General features: G+C 40.1%; 1 protein-coding gene across 1 annotated transcript in view; it reads left to right on the top strand.

Annotated features, from left to right (window-relative positions):
- The window catches only part of LOC122793088 (long-chain fatty acid transport protein 6-like), a 335770-nt gene that overhangs the window by 298753 nt on the left and 18263 nt on the right, over positions 1-18754 (top strand). The window contains exons 8-9 of the mRNA XM_044060809.1: positions 12927-13024; positions 15366-15496. Of these exons, the coding sequence (XP_043916744.1) occupies positions 12927-13024; positions 15366-15496 (229 nt within the window). The remainder of the gene's footprint in view (positions 1-12926; positions 13025-15365; positions 15497-18754) is intronic.

Below are 18754 nucleotides of genomic sequence, written 5' to 3' on the forward strand. Positions count from 1 at the left end.
ACTGGCAACAGTGAGGGGCGTGCACAATGAGAGGATGATAAGTGCACACACACACAATAAAGTATAATTTCCCTTAAGAGCATACAAAGATCACAGTCAGTCTGGGGCTGGTTTCTCCCACTTTCTCCTGATCCCTAATAAGACTCCCCACTGGCACAGCTATAGGGATGCGATCTCAGTTGAGGGGGTCAAGCCAAGACCTCCAGCACCCTCTCTGTCCAACCAGTGCTTCGTGTCCCTTCCCAAGTAGCTGACACACACATTCACTTGGGAATGGCTGGCACAGGTTTACTAGCTATGCCCCCTTCTGCCCAGACTATATGGTAGTTATCACTGCCAGCACCTAATTAGTAGACTAATCCTACTGTGTAATTTTACTATTATCCAAATAGTAGTTTTTGACCAGGCACCAGGCTATTAGAAGTGCCCTGTATAGTGTCACCAAATACATATGCAAGTACTGAAAGAGCTTAAATATGTCTCACAAATATCAGCCACAAAGATAGGCTTAAGTACATTTAATAAAAAATAATAAAAGAAAAAGACAATACTCAAAAAACAAATGCATTTACTTCAAAATCACAGGAAATATTTTAAAACAACATTGCAGGACAGTCTCAAATCAATACAGAAAACATCTAAACTTATCTTTAGTATATTCCTAACTGTATCTAAAATAAATTACTGTAATCTAGTTAATTACTATTAGCAAGGCAAGTGTAGATGTTGATAATGAGTGGATGTTGTCAGATCCAAATACAAATACAAAATGCAAAGTCCCTCTCTGAGAGAGTTCTTAAATGAATATCAAACATTACTGCTGGGTCAGCTTGGATGACATATCTCTTTGTCACCTGCCTTCAGTTCTCAGGCTAACAGAAACTAACATCTCTGTGTTAAAAATACATATCTCTCAGATGTGCAGCTGCTAAGAAGTCATAAAGCAATACAACAGTTTACATTTGAAACCTAGTAATTACTTTTCTCCAAGACAATAGAAATAAACCTCTAGCTCTAGACATCCTGTCTCCTTGCTGCATTAACTAACTTTTATAGCACATTGTAAAGCACTTAATTTCAACTTATTTTCTTGAAGTTGTTAGTTAATCTTCTATGTTCCAGCAAGGTATGCTGCGGTTACATTCTTGAAGCTAAGTACATAACATGCAGTTCTGTATAAATCATATCTGTCTTCACAAATGATATAGTACACTTCTGTATAAATCATATCAATATTCACAAATGACAGAATTATTTACAGAATTTCAGATAGCTGGGCTAGCAGTGTCACAATCTCCTGGGCTGGCAGTGTCACAATACCTCCTCCCCCGAAAACTCAAGTTAGTTTTTCAAGTGACCCTTGCTAAATGTTGCTTGAGAGGGTTGAGCCTATCTGGGAATACCTTACCCCATTCCCTGTCTTGACAGCCCATCTGCTTTGGAATTGCTAACCCCACTGTAGTGCTGCACTGACATATCATATGCCTGCAACCCTAGGCTCCACCTCAGTAACTTGGCATTTTGCTGGCTGGCTGGCCCAGTCTAGCCATGTTAAGGGATTGTGGTCTGTAACTGCAGTGAATTACCTTCACTACAGCTAAGGCTGAAGTTTCTGCAGTGCCCACGCTATGGCTAGGCATTTCTTTTGTACAGCTGCATAGCATTTCTTCCTGGGTTAGAGCCCATGACTGAGATATACCACTGGATGCTCTTCTCCCTCTGAGGAAACCTGGCTAAGTACAGCCCCACCCCATGGTAGAAGCATCCACATGCACAACAAATTATTTGCTGTAATCTGGAAGGTCTAACACTGGGGGTCCTCCCAAAGATCCTTTAAGCTTCTGGAATGCCTGTTTGCATGCTGGGGTCCACACTACCTTATTTGGCCTGTTTTTTCCTTGTCAGGTCTGTGAGGGGAGCAGCTACGGTACTGTAAGTGGGGCAAACTTTCTGTAGTACTCTGCTGACCCTAAGAATGTCCTCACTTGCTTTTTGGTAACAGGGACAGGCCATGCCTGAATGGCATCCACTTTGGCACATTCTAGCCAGATCTTACCACTCCCCACTCTATGTCCCAGTTAGGAGACCTCTGCGCTTAAGGGTCAACCCTGCCCTATGTTGTCTGCCCAGCACCTCCTTGACATGCTGAAGGTGCTCTTGCCAGGATTGGCTGTAGATGGCAATATCATCTAGGTAAGCAAGGGCAAAATCTCCTGCTCCTGCTAGGATATGATCTACCAGCCTCTGGAATGTCACTGGGGTATTTTTCATCCCAAAGGGCATCTTTGTGAACTCATACAAGCCAAAGGAGTCACAAAGTCTGCCCTCTCTCTAGCACTGGGAATCAAGGGCACATGCCAGTAACCCTTGGTAAGATCAGTATTGGTAAGATACTTAGCCCCACCCAGCTGCTGTAGGGCTTCATCTGTCCTAGGCATGAGGTAAGCATCTGACTCTGTGTGACTATTTAATTTCCTGTATTCCACACAGAACCTGATGCTGCCATCCTTTTTTGGCACCAGTACCACTGGGGAGGCCCAGGGACTGCTAGACTCCTGAATTACCCCTAGTTCCAACATTTCTTGTATCTCCTCCGTCAGAGTCTATTCGACTCTCTCGGGCACCCTATAAGGGACCTGGTTAATAGGCTTTTGGGGTCTGGTATCCACATGGTGCTACACCAGGTGGGTGCACCCTGGTTTCTCAGTGAACATGCCCCCATACTCCTGTAACACTGCTCTGATTTCTTGAACCTGGGTAGGCGATAGCTGCTGGGACATTGCTACTCCTTCTACTGAAGTGTTAGTCCGATCAATCATCAGAGCCCCCCAGACTTCTCTTGCCATCCACTGCAAATACTGAGCATAAGGGCCTCCCTATCATGGTAAGGTTTCATCATGTTAACATGGTACAATTTGTGCCTCTGCCTCCTGCCTAGCAGTTCTACCATGTAGTTAACATCACTGACCTTCCTTACTACTTTGTAGGGTCCCTCCAGGGCTGCCTGCAGCTTGTTGTGTCTGAAAAAAATGAGAACCATTACCTGCTATCCTACAGCATACTCTTTAGCTCAGCATTCTTGTCATATCAGATCTTTTCCTGCTGTTGGATTTCTGCCAGGTTCTCCTGGGCCAAGCCCATGAGTTCCCTGATCCTTGTCCTGAGGTTTAGGACATATGTCACAACAGACTCCTTGTGAGATTCACACTCATGCTCCCACTCATCTTGAATCAAATCTAGGGGTCCCCTCACCCTGTGGATTCCTGGGGCATCTCTCTGTAAGCAAACAACAGATGAGGCAAATATTTCTCTCACTCCCTCTTAAACTGGTCTACAAATGCCTGTATCATAGTCTTGAGTGTAGAATTTATCCTCTCAATAAGACCATTAGTTTGGGGATGATAGGGAGTGGTCATTAGGTGCTTCACCCAACACTACTTCCACAGACAAGCCAGCAGGTCTGACATGAAATTGGCACATCTGTCAGTCAGTATTTTTTTTGGGAAACCTACCCTGCTGAAAATCTCTAACTAAGCATTTTCCAATTTTTCTGCCTCAATGGAGCACTGTTTCAGGGTATGTGGTACTACCACTAGGATATACATTTTCCCTGTGGAACTCGAGGTACTCAGAGGCCCCACAGTATCCATAGCTACCCTCTGAAATGGCTCCTCAATCACAGGCAATGTTATCAAAGGAGCTTTCACCTTGTCCCCTGCCTTGCCAACCTTTTGGCACTGCTCACAGGTCTTGCAGTACCCTGTTACACCTCTGGAAATCCCAGGCTAATAAAAGTTCTGTATAATACATCTATTTGTATGTTTTATGCCCATATGACCTGCAAAGGGAAAATCATGGGCTATGGCTAGAAGTGCCAGATGGTAGGCTCTGGGCACTACCAACTGCTGAATTCTCTCACCCTCTAGCCATCCCTCGGATTTCCACTCTCTATACAGTAAAACTTTGTCCCAGTATACAGATTCCCCCTTCCCTTGGGAATCAGGTGCCTCACTAGCTACCTCCCTCAGGCCTTGTAATGTAGGGTCTGAGAGCTGAGCCTGTCTCAACTCTCTCTTAGTAACCCTTCCCAGCTCCCCTTCCACAGGAAGTCTAGCATCCTCTGACAGCTGTGCCTCACTGCCAGCCTGGGTACTATGACTACTCATGTCTGCCCTAGCAGTCACTCTGTCCAAGGGAACATCAGTACCTACAAGCAGCTGTGGCTCACCTTCAGTCTCACAGCTACAGGGTAGCTCCTTCACTGAAGTAACCACCTCACCAGTACTGGCTGCAAGTGTGCAGTTTGTCTGGGTCTACCACAGACTACCAGACCCACATGCTTGTCTCCAAGCTTGACTGCATGTAACTGCATGCACACATGGTACTGCATTATCAAAATCATTCCCTATCAGGACATCTGCAGGGAAATCCTCAAACACACCTACTTGCTGACTTCCTTTTTGACCATCCCAGTCAAGGTGAACCCTAGCCAAAGGTATTTGGGATGGGGTCCCTCCTAAATCTCTGACTACAGTAGAGTGCTCCTCTTTACCCATTGTAGGCTTCATAATGGTTATGTCAGACGTTGTGTCTCTCTTAGCAGTGGCCTCTTTCCCCTCCACTAATATAGGATATAACCTCTTGTGGTAGTTTGGTACCCTTGTTGTCTCGAGACAACTTACTGCTGGCATTTTGTCATTCCCACTTACTGGCTCTCCCACATTTTTGTTCCCCACCTTGCCTCCATGGACATCTATATGCTACATGGCCCCACTGGTTGCATTTAAAATATTTAACCTTTGGTCCTGGACATGTACCAATATTAGTGGCTTCCCCTGTTACTGGTGGACTCTGTGGGGCAGTCTGGGCTACCCACCATGGGTTCCCTTAGACCCATGAGCAGCACTGTGTGTCCATTTCCTGTGCAATGGTGCCCTTCTTGCTATCTATAGGTCTCCCTTCTTCCCCAACTGTTCTGCAGTAGAGAATGGACTATCAGCTAACCAGATTCTCATGTCCTCAGACAAAGTGCTAAGGGCTCATTCCCTCACCAAAAGGTCTTCCAGCTCTTCAAAAGTGGTGACTTGACATCCACTCACCCACCTATAAAAATAAGTGAGTAGCTCAGCAACATATTCACACATGCTTTCATCTGTCTTACATCTATGCTGACAACACTTTTTCCTATAAGCTTCAGGTGTTAACGTAAAACATTCCAGCAAACAGCTTTTTTTACAGTATTATAATTTGAACAATCAGTATCAGACAGTTTAGAAATAACAGTTACAGCTTTACCATAGAGTAAGGGGGTCAGGAACCGTATCCAGAGCCCTTGGTCAACATTAACATATGAATGAAACTATCAAAATTATCCCCCTCTGTAAATTGTGGAGGAAATATACTGACCTTTGTTGCTTCTGTGGTTCAGTTAATCCTTTCCCCATTACCTCCATGACTCTGGTGTAGAGTCAATGTCTCCTTTTTATGTTGCCTTTGCTTCTTCTTCTCCTCAGCCTGCAGCCATCACAGTTTTTCATTTTCCTCAGCCCCAAGGTGTCTCAGTTTTTCTGCTGCTTCTATTTCCAAATGCTTGGCCTTCAGCTCAAGTCTCTTTAACTTCAGATGGATTTTTAAGTCCTCTGTGGAAAGGTTGAGCTGTCCATTTTCTGAGAGTTGTACATCTCCACGGCCAGTCTGATTGTCCTCCTTGTTGCTATTCTGTGATGCAGCTGTGACTAAAGCTGCAATCATGTCTGCTTTAGTCAGGTTGTCCTTTAGCCTAGCACATTTTAGCCAATTGGCTCATTGTCAGCTTACCATACTCCTTTGCTTACATGCTTGCCTGCTGTCCCTAACTAACTAAGCTAACAAAAAAAATAAATCAATTATGATATGAACTCCAAATGTTCACTGCATGGCTGATTGAGAGTACAGGCACCTTCAGTGAGCACTGTACACAGGCTATAGGAATTCAATGTTCACAAGATTACAAGCCAGTTAATATGTGATGTGGCTAACTCACCACTATTAACCAATTAATATGTGATGTTGATATCCTACCACTGCCAAGCAATTAATATGTGACACCCCTGTACTAGCCCAGTAATAAAGGAGCCTCAATCCTCACCACTGGCAACAGTGAGGGGCGTACACAAGGGAGGATGACAAGTACATACGCACAAAAGTAAAATTTCCCTTTAGAGCACACGGAGATCATAGTCAGTCTGGGGCTGGTTTCTCCCTCTTTCTCCAGATACCCAGCTATAGGGTTGAGATCTCAGCTGAGGAGTCAAAACAAGTTCTCCAGCACCCTCTCTGTCCAAACAGTGCTTTGTATCCTTGCCCAAGTAGCTGACACACACACACACACACACACACACACACACACACACTTGAGAAAGGTTGGCACAGGTTTACTAGCTATGCCCCCTTCCGCCAAAACTATAAGGTAGTTTTCACTGCCACCAACCCATACTTAACAGCTACTATAAGGCCCTTACAAAGGGTGACCAATCCTACTGTGTAATGTTACTTTTATCCAAATGATAGTTTTTGACTAAGCACCAGGCTATTGGGAGTGGCCTGTACAGTGTCACCAGATAGATATGCAAGTACTGTAAGACCTTAAATATGTCTGACAAATATCAGCCACAAAGACAGGTTTAAATAAATGTAATAATAAATAATAAAAGAACAAGATAATACTCAGAAAACAAATACAGTTACTTCAGGGTTCAAAATCACAGGAAATATTTTAAAATAACATTGCAGGATAGTCTCAAATAAATACAGAAAACATCTAAACTACTCTTTACTATATTCCTAACTATATCTGAAAGAAATTACTGTAATGTAGTTACTTACTATTAGCAGGGCAAGTGCAGATGTTGATGATGATGAGTGGATATTGTCAGATCCAAACACAAATACAAAATGCAAAGCCTTTCTCTGAAAGAGTTTGTAAATTAATATAAAAAACTACTGCTGGGTCAGATTGGATGACATCCATCTTTGTCACCTGCCTTCAGTTCCAAGGCTAAAAGCAACTAACATCTCTCTGTTAAAAATAAATATCTCTCAAATGTGCAGCTGCTAGGAAGTCATAAAGCAATGCAACAGTTTACATTTTAATCCTAGTAATTACTTTTCTCCAGGACAATAGAAAGAAATTTCTAGCTCTAGACATCCTGTCTCCTTGCTACATTATCTAACTTTTATAGCACATTGTAAAGCACTTAATTTCAACTTATTTTCTTGATGTTTTGTAAATTAATCTTCTATGTTCCATCAAGGTATGCTGTGGTTACATTCTTGAAGCTCAGTACATAACATACCGTTCTGTATAAATCATATCAATATTCACAAATTGCATAGTACAGTTCTGTATAAATCATATCAATATTCGCAAATGGAATAGAATTATTTACAAAATTCCAGATAGCTGGGCTGGCAGTGTCACACAGGTGATAATGACTTCTGCCTTCTGATCCAAAGAAGAGTAATGTACCATGGTCAATTTGGAGTCAGTACAATCATTGACTGACCCCCCCCCCCCCACTGGGTGACATAAGTGATGAATCAATCTGAACTCACCTACCTGTTTCTTGGGAACCAGGTTGATAGGGTAAATTTTAAATAATAACCATGGAGGGGATGAAAAGGGGTCAATTATCTTGCCAGCTCATCACTCTTTCTCTATTAACATGGCCACAATGTGTTTGTGTTCTTTGATGGATGACAAATTGGTAACTAACTTGGAATCTAACAGGGCTGTGGAGTGGACTGGAAAGTTTATGGAAAAACCTTTAGTAATAGTTGTTCCTCCCCTTTGATCCAGATAATCTGATATGGGATAACTTACCTAGACAAATGGGGGAAATAAGTCTGATGTGGCACATTTGGGTCCACTCTCAAAGCCCACCCTGTGTCCATGAAAAGGTGGCTTGGCACTAAAGGAAAAGTTGCGCCCTTTACAGATCTTTCCATACATCTGAGATGTAGAACAATTCCACCTGTCCTTAGGCAACAAGCCATAACATCTAGAAACAGGATGACCTTTCCCAAGTCCTGAACACAAATGGTTATATTTACAAGTGGGCCTGACACATTTTCCCTGATTGAATGCCCAGCAAAATCTTATATTTTTTGTATTAGCAACCCCTCCCTCAGTGCTTTAGGTGCCTCCTTGTTCGTCATGGCAATGAGCCATATGTAAAGGTGCCTACATGCCCACCTGAGAGAACTATTTATGGCTTTCAGCTTCCTGAAACACTGATCATAATTCAACCACCCCAAACCCCCTTTCACATGGTGGGCTTCCCTTACTGCTACAAAGTAAGCTAATAAAGGCAGTGACTGGGTGATATCCTTCTCAATGATTATGGCCATAAATATGACAAAACCCAGAGACCAAGTATTTCAGTTCTTCACAGGAGTCCTAGTTGATGCCTTCTTCCTGACGGCTGCTAAGGCTGCAATCAAGTCCTTGTTAGATGTGTTATCGGCATCTAGTATGAGCTTTTTACCCTCATTATCTACAAGATCGAAGATATCAATAAACTCCCCTTTTAAAATCTTATCTTTAACTTCAGAGGAAACATGTGCTGTGATATGACAGCCAGGTGATTTGGAATATGTGAATCCAAGTGTGTCCATGGGGGACAAGAACTAGTGGATATGCTCATCTGACTGGGGTAGGACCTCCCTCTCTGAACCCATGACCTCCTCAGATCCCCCATGCAATTTGGGTAAAGGTAGCTGCACCATCTGGTCAACATCAGTACCTGTTCCCACTCTTGGACCCAAAGGTGTAGAGGCAAAAAAGTTTCTCTCTATGGCTAAGTCAAGCAGTCTAACTCTACCCTCTCCAGCCAAAGAATTTATAAAATCCTTTAAACAATTATCAGCAGATTGACCCCTACCACTAATATCAAGCCCTGTAACCCCTACAGAGATATTAGCTTGTGCTTCTGTAGGTATGGTGGATAAGCAGGAAGAGGTGACCTTTTGGCTGGAAGCATCTCTGACTGTGTTTTTCTGAGCCTTCTTAGATGGTGGTGGTCCCACAACTGTGCTTTGTTCCAGATTCATCTAAGGTCTCTTCCTGGAACTCAAGCTTTGATCAGCTACCCCATCATTTCCAAATCAAGTATCAACCCTAGTGCTTCCTGTGATAAATGCAATCATCTCTCTTTAATGGACTGCACCATGGCTGAACCTGAAACACAGAAATAATTAGCACAGGGAAGAATGTAAAAAAAAAAGTTTGAAAAGAAATCTGACCAACTGAGTCATACAAAGTTCCAGTTATTTAAAAGAAATAATGGACTGCTTGGGTCCTGTACTACTGTAAGGTTCTAGAATGTATAGCCTCAGGAGATTCCCCTGCTCCTTCCTTGAAAATGTCACTGTGACTAAAGCTAGCTGGGCTGCTGTGAGAGTTCCGGAATGCCATGACATTTCCTAACAAACAACACTCTGACAGAACCAAGGATGTGTACAATCTGATAATGAAATGCTGAGCTAACATTATATACTACTGGTTATCCAAAATGCCATGCCTAAAACTTAATAAAGTTTGATACTAACCTTACAACTGTATTATAAATTCATTGTACTCAGAATACCATCACACAATGAATTATGTAATACCATTAACCTACGCACAACCCCCACTAGAACATTAAACAAAATTGGCTGAATTCCCTGTAGTCAGCCTACATAATTTATCCCATAATAAATCAACCTGCCATAAAACAAGACGCAGCCACTAACCTAAATAAGCACGCATTTACAACTGATACATCAATCCAAAGGGCTAACACACAACATCATAGGATATACACCCACACCTACTCAGGGACCAACACTCAATTTGCCTTAATTCATTAAAACATGATTCACTGCCTAAGTCAGTGCATTAAACAACACTGCTGAAATAAAGAAGCAAACAATAAGCAACCACATCATGCAGATTCCAGCAATCATAAACTATTCCTAAGAGCTCACCGTACATCAGCCTCTTTGTCACTTTTTTTTTATTCCTATTTCTCTCATCATAACTCTTGACCTTTTAACACAAAAATTCTGGACAAAGCAAAAAATAATGGGGGGGGGGCACAAAGCCTCAAAAGTAAGGGCAAATTTTAAATATTGCTCCTATAAATTTAGAAAGTTGCTAGAATAAAAGGTCTTGATTTGCCAAGCATTTTCTGAAGTATATAAAGTCTGTAACTCAAATGATTGCCACAAAAATCCAAGAAAATCAGAAATTCTATGGGGAACAGATCAAAAATATGACACAAAAGACTGGACATTCTGTAAAACTCTGTACAGTTGAGAGGTAAGCCTCTCACTACAAAAACTATTTCCCCTTGCTGGCCACCCAGTGTGACCCACAGAGCAACCCTAAAATAGCCTTTTATTATTTATTTATTTATATATATATATTTTTTAATAAAATTCCTATGGCATACCAGCCCTTTATGGATGACTAAAACAATCGTTGTACGAACAGAAAGCCATCACCTTCAACCTGGTTGCTGCCATATTATGTATTTATTTATTTTTTTAAATAAAATTCTTACAGCATACCAGCCCTTTATGGATGATTAAATCAGTCACTGTATGAACGGAAGGCCCCTTACCATGACCCTTGACATGGTTGCTGCCAGCTGGCTCCATCTTCGTCCAAACAACATGCCTGCTGATTGATTCTGCATGCCAGAACAGCTGCACTTCACTTAAATAGTGAGTGCTCACCTGCACCCAACCTCCGATGATGACTTGCACTTATGGACAATTGGGCATTACTGTGGTAAATCATCATTATCGGACAGTGCAAGGCTTATTCAGACAACGAAAGGTGGAAGTGTGGATATATGCTTAGTCAAGGTATTAAAACAAACATAAAGCATGAGGTGACATTTGCATAGAGACATATTTAAAAACCAGTGACGACAGGAATGAAATTTTATATAAACAGAAAAAAATGAAGATTAGTGCCAAAATAGACTGTAAGCTCCACAAAATGCAATTGGAAAGGCCTCCTTCAAAAAGCAAGCAGCGCAACAGGAAGAGAATTTTATTGTGACAACCAACACAGCACTTCACACATAAACGCTTTAACATTGACATCAGCGTTTTCATCAACTGACTGCATCAGATGTGAAAAAAAAAAAACATTTAAAATCCAACTTGCTGCCATTTATACAAATCTCCAAACCAGACCCACCAATAAAAATTCTTTTTCCACAATCAATCAAGGAAATCGTTGCTGTACAAAGATAACTTCACATAAAAGGTACGTATATTTAAGTAAAGGAATACCCATACTTTACTTAAACAAATCAATGCCTTGCATAATTAAAAGACAAAAGTGAATGAAATTTAAACTATTACAATATTAAAAATGTTATAGCTCTTAAAAGAATCTAACCTTTTCCTTTTAAGTATTTTACCACCATCTAGTGGGCAAATCCTGTCAATACTACAAAAACTTCAATCCCAAATTCATCCCAGGAACCGGTGGGACACTATTGGTGTGTGTTGATGCAAATGTCCTTAACGCCTAGCTGCCATACGCTTCAGGACAGGGGCTATAGAAGCAGCATCATTTAACCCCAGAAACCTCTGGCGTCCAACATGATTTGCCAGTATAGTTCTCTGTACTCAATTCTGGCTTGGCACCTACTGCCCCTCACGTCTCTGGGAATCTCCTCTAAAATATGAAAAACTGAAACTTAGCCACACTACACTCAAGAGTGTGCTTGTATAAAACATTGTTGCAATTCTTTGTCTGTATGGCATTAATATGCTCATATATTCTCTTTTTTTTAAACTTTCTTTCAGCTTTTCCAAGATAAAATGCTTGGCAGGAAACACATGTTGCAATGTACACCACTCCACATGTACTATAGACTTTTGCTGTAATTCTCCTATCCCTTGATTCCAAAAGTAAACCCTCCACATTGCTAATGTGTGGACACTGTGGACATCTGCACACTTAAATGTGCCTTTCCTAATCCTACCTTGTTTAAGCACCATGTTTTGGTAACCTTCCAAGCATTTATTGATGGATATAAAGTCTCTAACTCAAATGATTGTCATTATTTAGTGAATTCAATCCTCACTGATTTGCCATAAAAAAAAACAAGAAAATCAGAAATTCTATAGGCAACAGACCACGAATATGACGCAAAAGACTGGACATTCTGTGAAAATCTGTACAGTCAAGAGGTAAGCCTTTCACTACAAAAACTATCCCCCTTTGCCGGCCACCCAGTGTGACCCGCAGAACAACTCTGAAATATCCTTTTATTATTTATTTATTTATTTTTTTTTTTTAATACAATTCTTATGGCATACTAGCCCTTTATGGATGACTAAAACAGTTGTCGTATGAGCAGAAGGCCCCTTACCATCACCCTCAACCTGGTTGCTGCCAGCTGGCTCCATCCTCATCCAAACAACATGTCTGCTGATGGATTCTGCATGAAAAAACAGCTGCACGTCCCTTAAATAGTGAGTGCTCACCTGCACCCAACCTCCGATGACGACTTGCGCTCGTGGACAACGGGCCATTACCATGGTAAATCATTATTATTAGGCAGTGCAAGGATTTTTCACACAAAGAAAGGTAGAAGTGTGGATATATGCTTAGTCAAGGTATTAAAACAAGCATAAAGCATGAGGTGACATTTGCATAATGACATTTAAAAACCGATAACAACAGAAATGAAATTTTAAAGCAAGAAATCAGTTAATATATGTGAGTGGAGCAGACAGAGTGAAACTTTTGTCTATAACTTTCACGATTGTCTGAAAACCAGTCTGCTGTTAAATTTGTGTATGATTATCTGGTTAAAAAAAAAAAACTTGTGTTTATAGTCTTAACTGATATAACTCATCCATTTTGTGTTGTACAGATGGAAAGGAGAGAATGTTGCAACCACAGAAGTAGATGAAATCATTGGAATGATGGATATGTTCCAAAATGTTAATGTATATGGCGTAGCTGTACCAGGTAAGAGGCACCGTTCTTTTGCAGTAATAATCTGCTGCATTCAAAATATAATTTAATTTGTTGTGGAACATTTGCCTACAGAAGCACAAAAGGTGATCTGCAATTTCCCAATATCCCAAATGTGTGACATAATTAATATTGAAGATTGTTAGATTTGAGAGCCAGATATGACAGAGTAGGCAGGAGTCATTGCTTGTGTGCAATGAGTTTATTTACTCATTCCTGAACTTAGTGTGGTGTCAGTACAAAAGTAATTAATGCAGAGAAGGGCCATTGTCTCTACTGCCATCCACTACAGGGGCGATTAAGGTATATAGGTTCATAGGTAGGTACTAGGCTATTGGCCCAAGGGCCTACATAAGCCTAGCCAACAAGGTTCCATGGCTTACGCCACCCAAGTAAGTTATTTTCCTGTGCCACTGTCGAGCAGAGACACAGAAGTGATCCCAGGGGTGTAAGTACTTGCTGTTTCAGTGGAAGCAGAGGCACGGCTGTATGGGTCACTGTTCTGTGACCAGAAATGTGGATCCATGTACCTAGAACTTCCTACTTCTGAAAGGGGATTGCAGTAGTGAATAATGACAAGTAAAGCGTGAAACAAAATTCATACCACATATAGAAACTTCCACGAGGAAGCCTTATGCCTGGTATAAAACAGCTGGCTTTGATGGTGGAGGGTGGAATACCGCTATAACATAGACTTCCATTTGCTGATGTCCCTTGTAAAACAGATTCTTTCAGTGGCTTCTGGACTGCAGTATTGGAATTTTGTTTATTATATCCTTCTTCAGCTGTGTTGTAGGGGAATGCTTTTTTAAATAAGGATTTAAACAAGGAACTGCAATTTATGAAACAATTATAAACACAGTACACAAGGGAAGGTGTCTATTATTATTTATCTTCCCTTCCTAACACAAAGTAAATGGTAATTACGGAACTGGTTGGAACTTAAATGCGATATATTAATTGTGTTTTTCAAACATTACTGGAGCAGTTTAACATTAATTTGCAGAGCTGTCCCAGAGAACTGTAAATCAGTCATTGAAATAAGTCCAACCACAGAGTTAGAAGCATAAGTCATGAATGTAAACTTGATTTCTTTAATATGATAGAAAGACTGTTATGAGAAATTTCAGCCTGTGCTGATGATGATAATTCTTCATAACATTATGTCAGCTGATATGACAGAGCTCAGATGCCATGAGAGGTATAGAGGAAAGGAGGGGGAATACTGAATGTTTAAAGGTTGATCAGAAAAAATTGTGCAGGAATAGAGGGCTAAGAATGAAAAAACAATGTCAATATTCTCACTCTGCAAACACCCAGAGAACTTCACTCTGTATGATTTATTTTTCATGTCATCACTGTCCATACCCCTCAACCTCTTAAGAGCAAAAAATCTGTTCAAATCCATAAAGAATGTGGGGCCAAAGGCCCAAAAATAGGGACAATTTTTAAATATTGCTCTTACAAACATAGAAAGTAGATCGAATAAGAGGTTTTGCATTAGCATGAATTTTCTGAAGGGTATGAAATCTGAAACTCAAATAGCTGTAATTATTTTCTGACTTAAATCTTCAATGATTTGCTAGAAAACCACAATTTTATGAAAATGGTCCAAAAATATGAGGCAAAAATATGGACATTCTGCAAAAATATGTACAGTTGAGTGATATGTCACTGTCTCTTTATCTAACTGTGCACATTATCAATCAATTAGTGCTGAATGAAAAAACTGGCCTGATCTTACTGCTGATGTATATGCACTAGCAACCATCAGAGAGCACTTCCAACTTGGTAGCCTGGGAAATAGCAAATGATGCCTTCTACTGTCGGGTTTTGTTGTACTTTTTGCACAGTTGTTTAGAATGTTGCAGGCACTGCATTTCTAGAACCAGCATCTGATGGATGTGCTGCTGCTTTGCCTCTTCATTCCTATACAGCCATGTTGGATTTGGGGTTATTAATATTTTTTAAATCACCTAAAAGCACACTAAGTCAGAAAGAATGAATCAGTCTTAAATGATGTAACACGCTTTTGATTTTTACCTAGTTTATGTTTCACTTTTAATACAGGCCTGTAATCTCTTATGTATCCACTTCCATCTACATACATGAGGATCTTTGAGTGGTTAGCAGCATTTATTTTATATTACTCTACTAGGGTGGTACACTATATCTGAAAAAAAAATGACCAAAGTGCAAGCTTGTGAAAGACTCCTTTGTAGTTTCTACCATATTTATTAAGAAAATAAATGTGGCCATGTCAAAAGGATCAGCTAAGGTGGTACAATTTTATTTTCTTTATTTAAGTAACTATATTTTCCACTTCTTACATTAGGACATGATGGCAGAGTTGGAATGGCTTCGCTTGTGCTGAAACCAGATCAAGACTTTGATGGAAAGAAGCTTTACGAGCATGTGTGTGAGTTTTTGCCAAGTTATGCCCGTCCACGCTTTTGTAGAATTCAGGTTTGTAAATTAATTATTTTTGTATTTATTAACCATGAATTTTTATAATTCATTTATGTGGTTGTTGTTATTATTTTCTAACATACACTTAGGTAAAAGAAGAAAAAAAGAAGGAACAAAACTTCAGGCCTACAGAGATAAGTTTGGATTCCCTTATGGGGAATGCTTGCCAGAGTGTCATTGTTCAGTTTTCTCAGTTAGCCTTCTTTCATACAAACATGGTAGTGCCTTTGTGACGTGTTTAGGCTTTTACAGCAGTTTTTATGTTAACATATTACATATTTATTTGAGAGAGTGCAATTGGTAATGAAAATTAAAATCTGAAATATCACTAAGAAAGTCTGGTTTCTTAGCATAAAAACAAAAGCTTAGAACTTGTTCCCAGTTTTTTGTATTAAAAAACAAAGAATATGACGTATTCGGCATAAACAAAATGTTTTCCAAGATCACCTTATGATTTTTTCTTAAAATAGCATACAACAGTTCGCTTTTCTTGAAACATTTTTAGCATGCCAGTTATTGTTGTTATGGCATAACTGATAATGTAACATCAAAAACGGACCTCCTGCGCGAGAGCAATTGCACGGCTCTAGGCAAGAATTCAAAAAAAACATAGAGTGAGCCAGAAAACTGCTGCCTGAAGCAAGATTTATTAAATAAATGTAGAAGACATTAAAACAACAAACAACCAGACCGGTTTCGGCTGGAACCGGAATCACAGCCTTCCTCAACAGGTTGGCACTCGATTCTAAACTCCAAAGAGAAAAAGTGGATTGTCAAATTAGGTGGATTATTCCCACCTGGTTTAAATGAACAATTTTAGGTTAAACCAATGAATTTTCAGCAGTATGTATTTAAACAACAACATCTGATTATTTGAATTTACACTGAGGAAGGCTGTGATTCTGATTCCAGCCGAAACCGGTCTGGTTGTTTGTTGTTTTAATGTCTTCTACATTTATTTAATAAATCTTGCTTCAGGCAACAGTTTGCTGGCTCACTCTATGGTTTTTTTACTGATAATGTGCCATTAATTCTTTTTCACTACTGCCACAAACCACACATTACTACAGAACTGCCACAAACCACACATTACTACATAATTAAGAAATGTAGCAGTAAGAAGTGTGATAATGAAGTATATTTAACCTTGGCCAGTGAAGCAGCTGCTAAGTAGTCACAAATCTAGAAAGATTATGGAAAGCCTTGCAGACTGGCAGGCAGGTCATTCTCAGGTGATGACTTGTAAAAAAACAGCATTAATGGTTCAATAACTGGTGTAATATAATCAGAAAAAGAGGCAACACGTGCCAGTCTGTTACTGTGGGAGATATGGATTTTAAGTAATGGTCATCCCATTAGAAGAACATAAGGGCAATGTTTATACTGCTATTTCCTATGGTTTTCTGTAATAAATATCCAGGTTTTTACTTCTTGGTGGTGAAAGATAAAGTTAATTGTTTTTAGCTGACCATGTTTGCAGATAACTGCTTACTTGGTGTCATCATAAACTCCTCAGAGGACACAAAAATTCTCCAAGTGGCCCTGTCCCAAACAAACAGCTGATGTCAATACTAAAGACTAAAAGTAAATGCCAAGAAGTGGAGAACCATATCCTTTGGCAAATATGACTCCCCTTGTAACTATAAGATTGACTACACACCCCTGAAACTTGAACCAGTACTTTGGAATCTGGGAACCTATGTCAGCAGTGAACTGTCCTTTGATCACCATGTCTTCACTATTGGAAGAAAGACCTTTTTTCATTGCATCACTTATTATCTAAAGTTGTTGCACCAATATCCAAGGATGTAATTGTTCCACTGTACTCAGCCACTCATTAGGCCAATGATAGAGTATAATGCCCATTTTGGTGTGTACCTGTCCAAACACTTGTCACAATTATAAAGAATCCACTGCTTTCTCAGTAAAAGAAAATCAAGGCCATAAATTGTAAAACCTATGCAGACCATCTCAAAGCCTTGTCCTTCTTCTCAGTATCATACCGACAACTCAGAGGTGACCACTACCTTGTACAATGAGCTTCAACAGACACTCTTTTGCCAGATGTATTACCCAATTGCAAGTCCAGCGGTATCATAAACACCTGTTGAAGGGCTCTCAATCTCTTTTGCAAACAAACAAACAAACAAAATAGAACATGGAGGGATAGGTTTGTATCACAGAGAATGTCACTTCTTTTGAACAGTCCTCCAGTCCACATAAAGTGAAGTACTTCTGTTACTCTATTCAGATGTAATGTGCACAGGTGGATTGGTAGCTATAAATTCACAGATGATTTAGTATCCCTGTCCTTTATGGATAGGGGAAATATGCAAACATCTCAACATATCCCTGTTCAGCCCATCTCTGGAATATTCATATACAAAATATAAGGGCAAAAATCTACAATGGGAATGTAAGACTAGGCTTCTTAAGATCCTGACAAATCAATAGCCTGGTAAGTACCTATGAGCCTATGAACCCAAGTAATGAATTTGCAAGCTTCTCCAACTGAGATGACAGCAGCACATCAGTCAAAATAAAAAATGATGTGATTTTTTATTTTACTAATTCGTTATTTATCGTCCAGTTTCATATCCAGGACTGCAGCAGAATAATAATAAAAAAAATACCTCAGAACATTTCTGGTAGCATGAGTGCTGAACAAATTACACATACGTATAACCAAACTGGCTTTCTGTCTGTCTATCTGTGTAATCTGTCTAGACATATAACTAGCCACCTGTCTCTCTGTCTATATAGCCATCAATAAGTCTGTCTGCCAGTCTACCTAACTATCTGTCTAAATAGCCAAATGAATAATGAGATATACAAGTATAACTCCTTATAGTACAATCAAATCTTGTATCCAGTCTATGTAAGCTGCTTACCTGACATATTCCAGTTTGTGAGTGATATACACGCACACACACACACACACACACACACACACACACACACACACACACACACACACACACACACACACACACACACACACACAGACATACACACAGACACACACACACACACACACACACACACACACACACACACACACACACAATCGCACACACATACACACACACACAAATGTATGAATGCACACACACACACACACACACACACACACACACACACACACACACACACACACACACACACACACACACACACACACACACAAATATGAATGCACACACACACACACACACACACACACACACACACACACACACACACACACACACACAC

This window comes from Protopterus annectens, chromosome 2.part0 (genome assembly GCF_019279795.1).
Source record: "Protopterus annectens isolate FY-2018-M chromosome 2.part0, PAN1.0, whole genome shotgun sequence".
Lineage (NCBI taxonomy): Eukaryota > Metazoa > Chordata > Ceratodontiformes > Protopteridae > Protopterus > Protopterus annectens.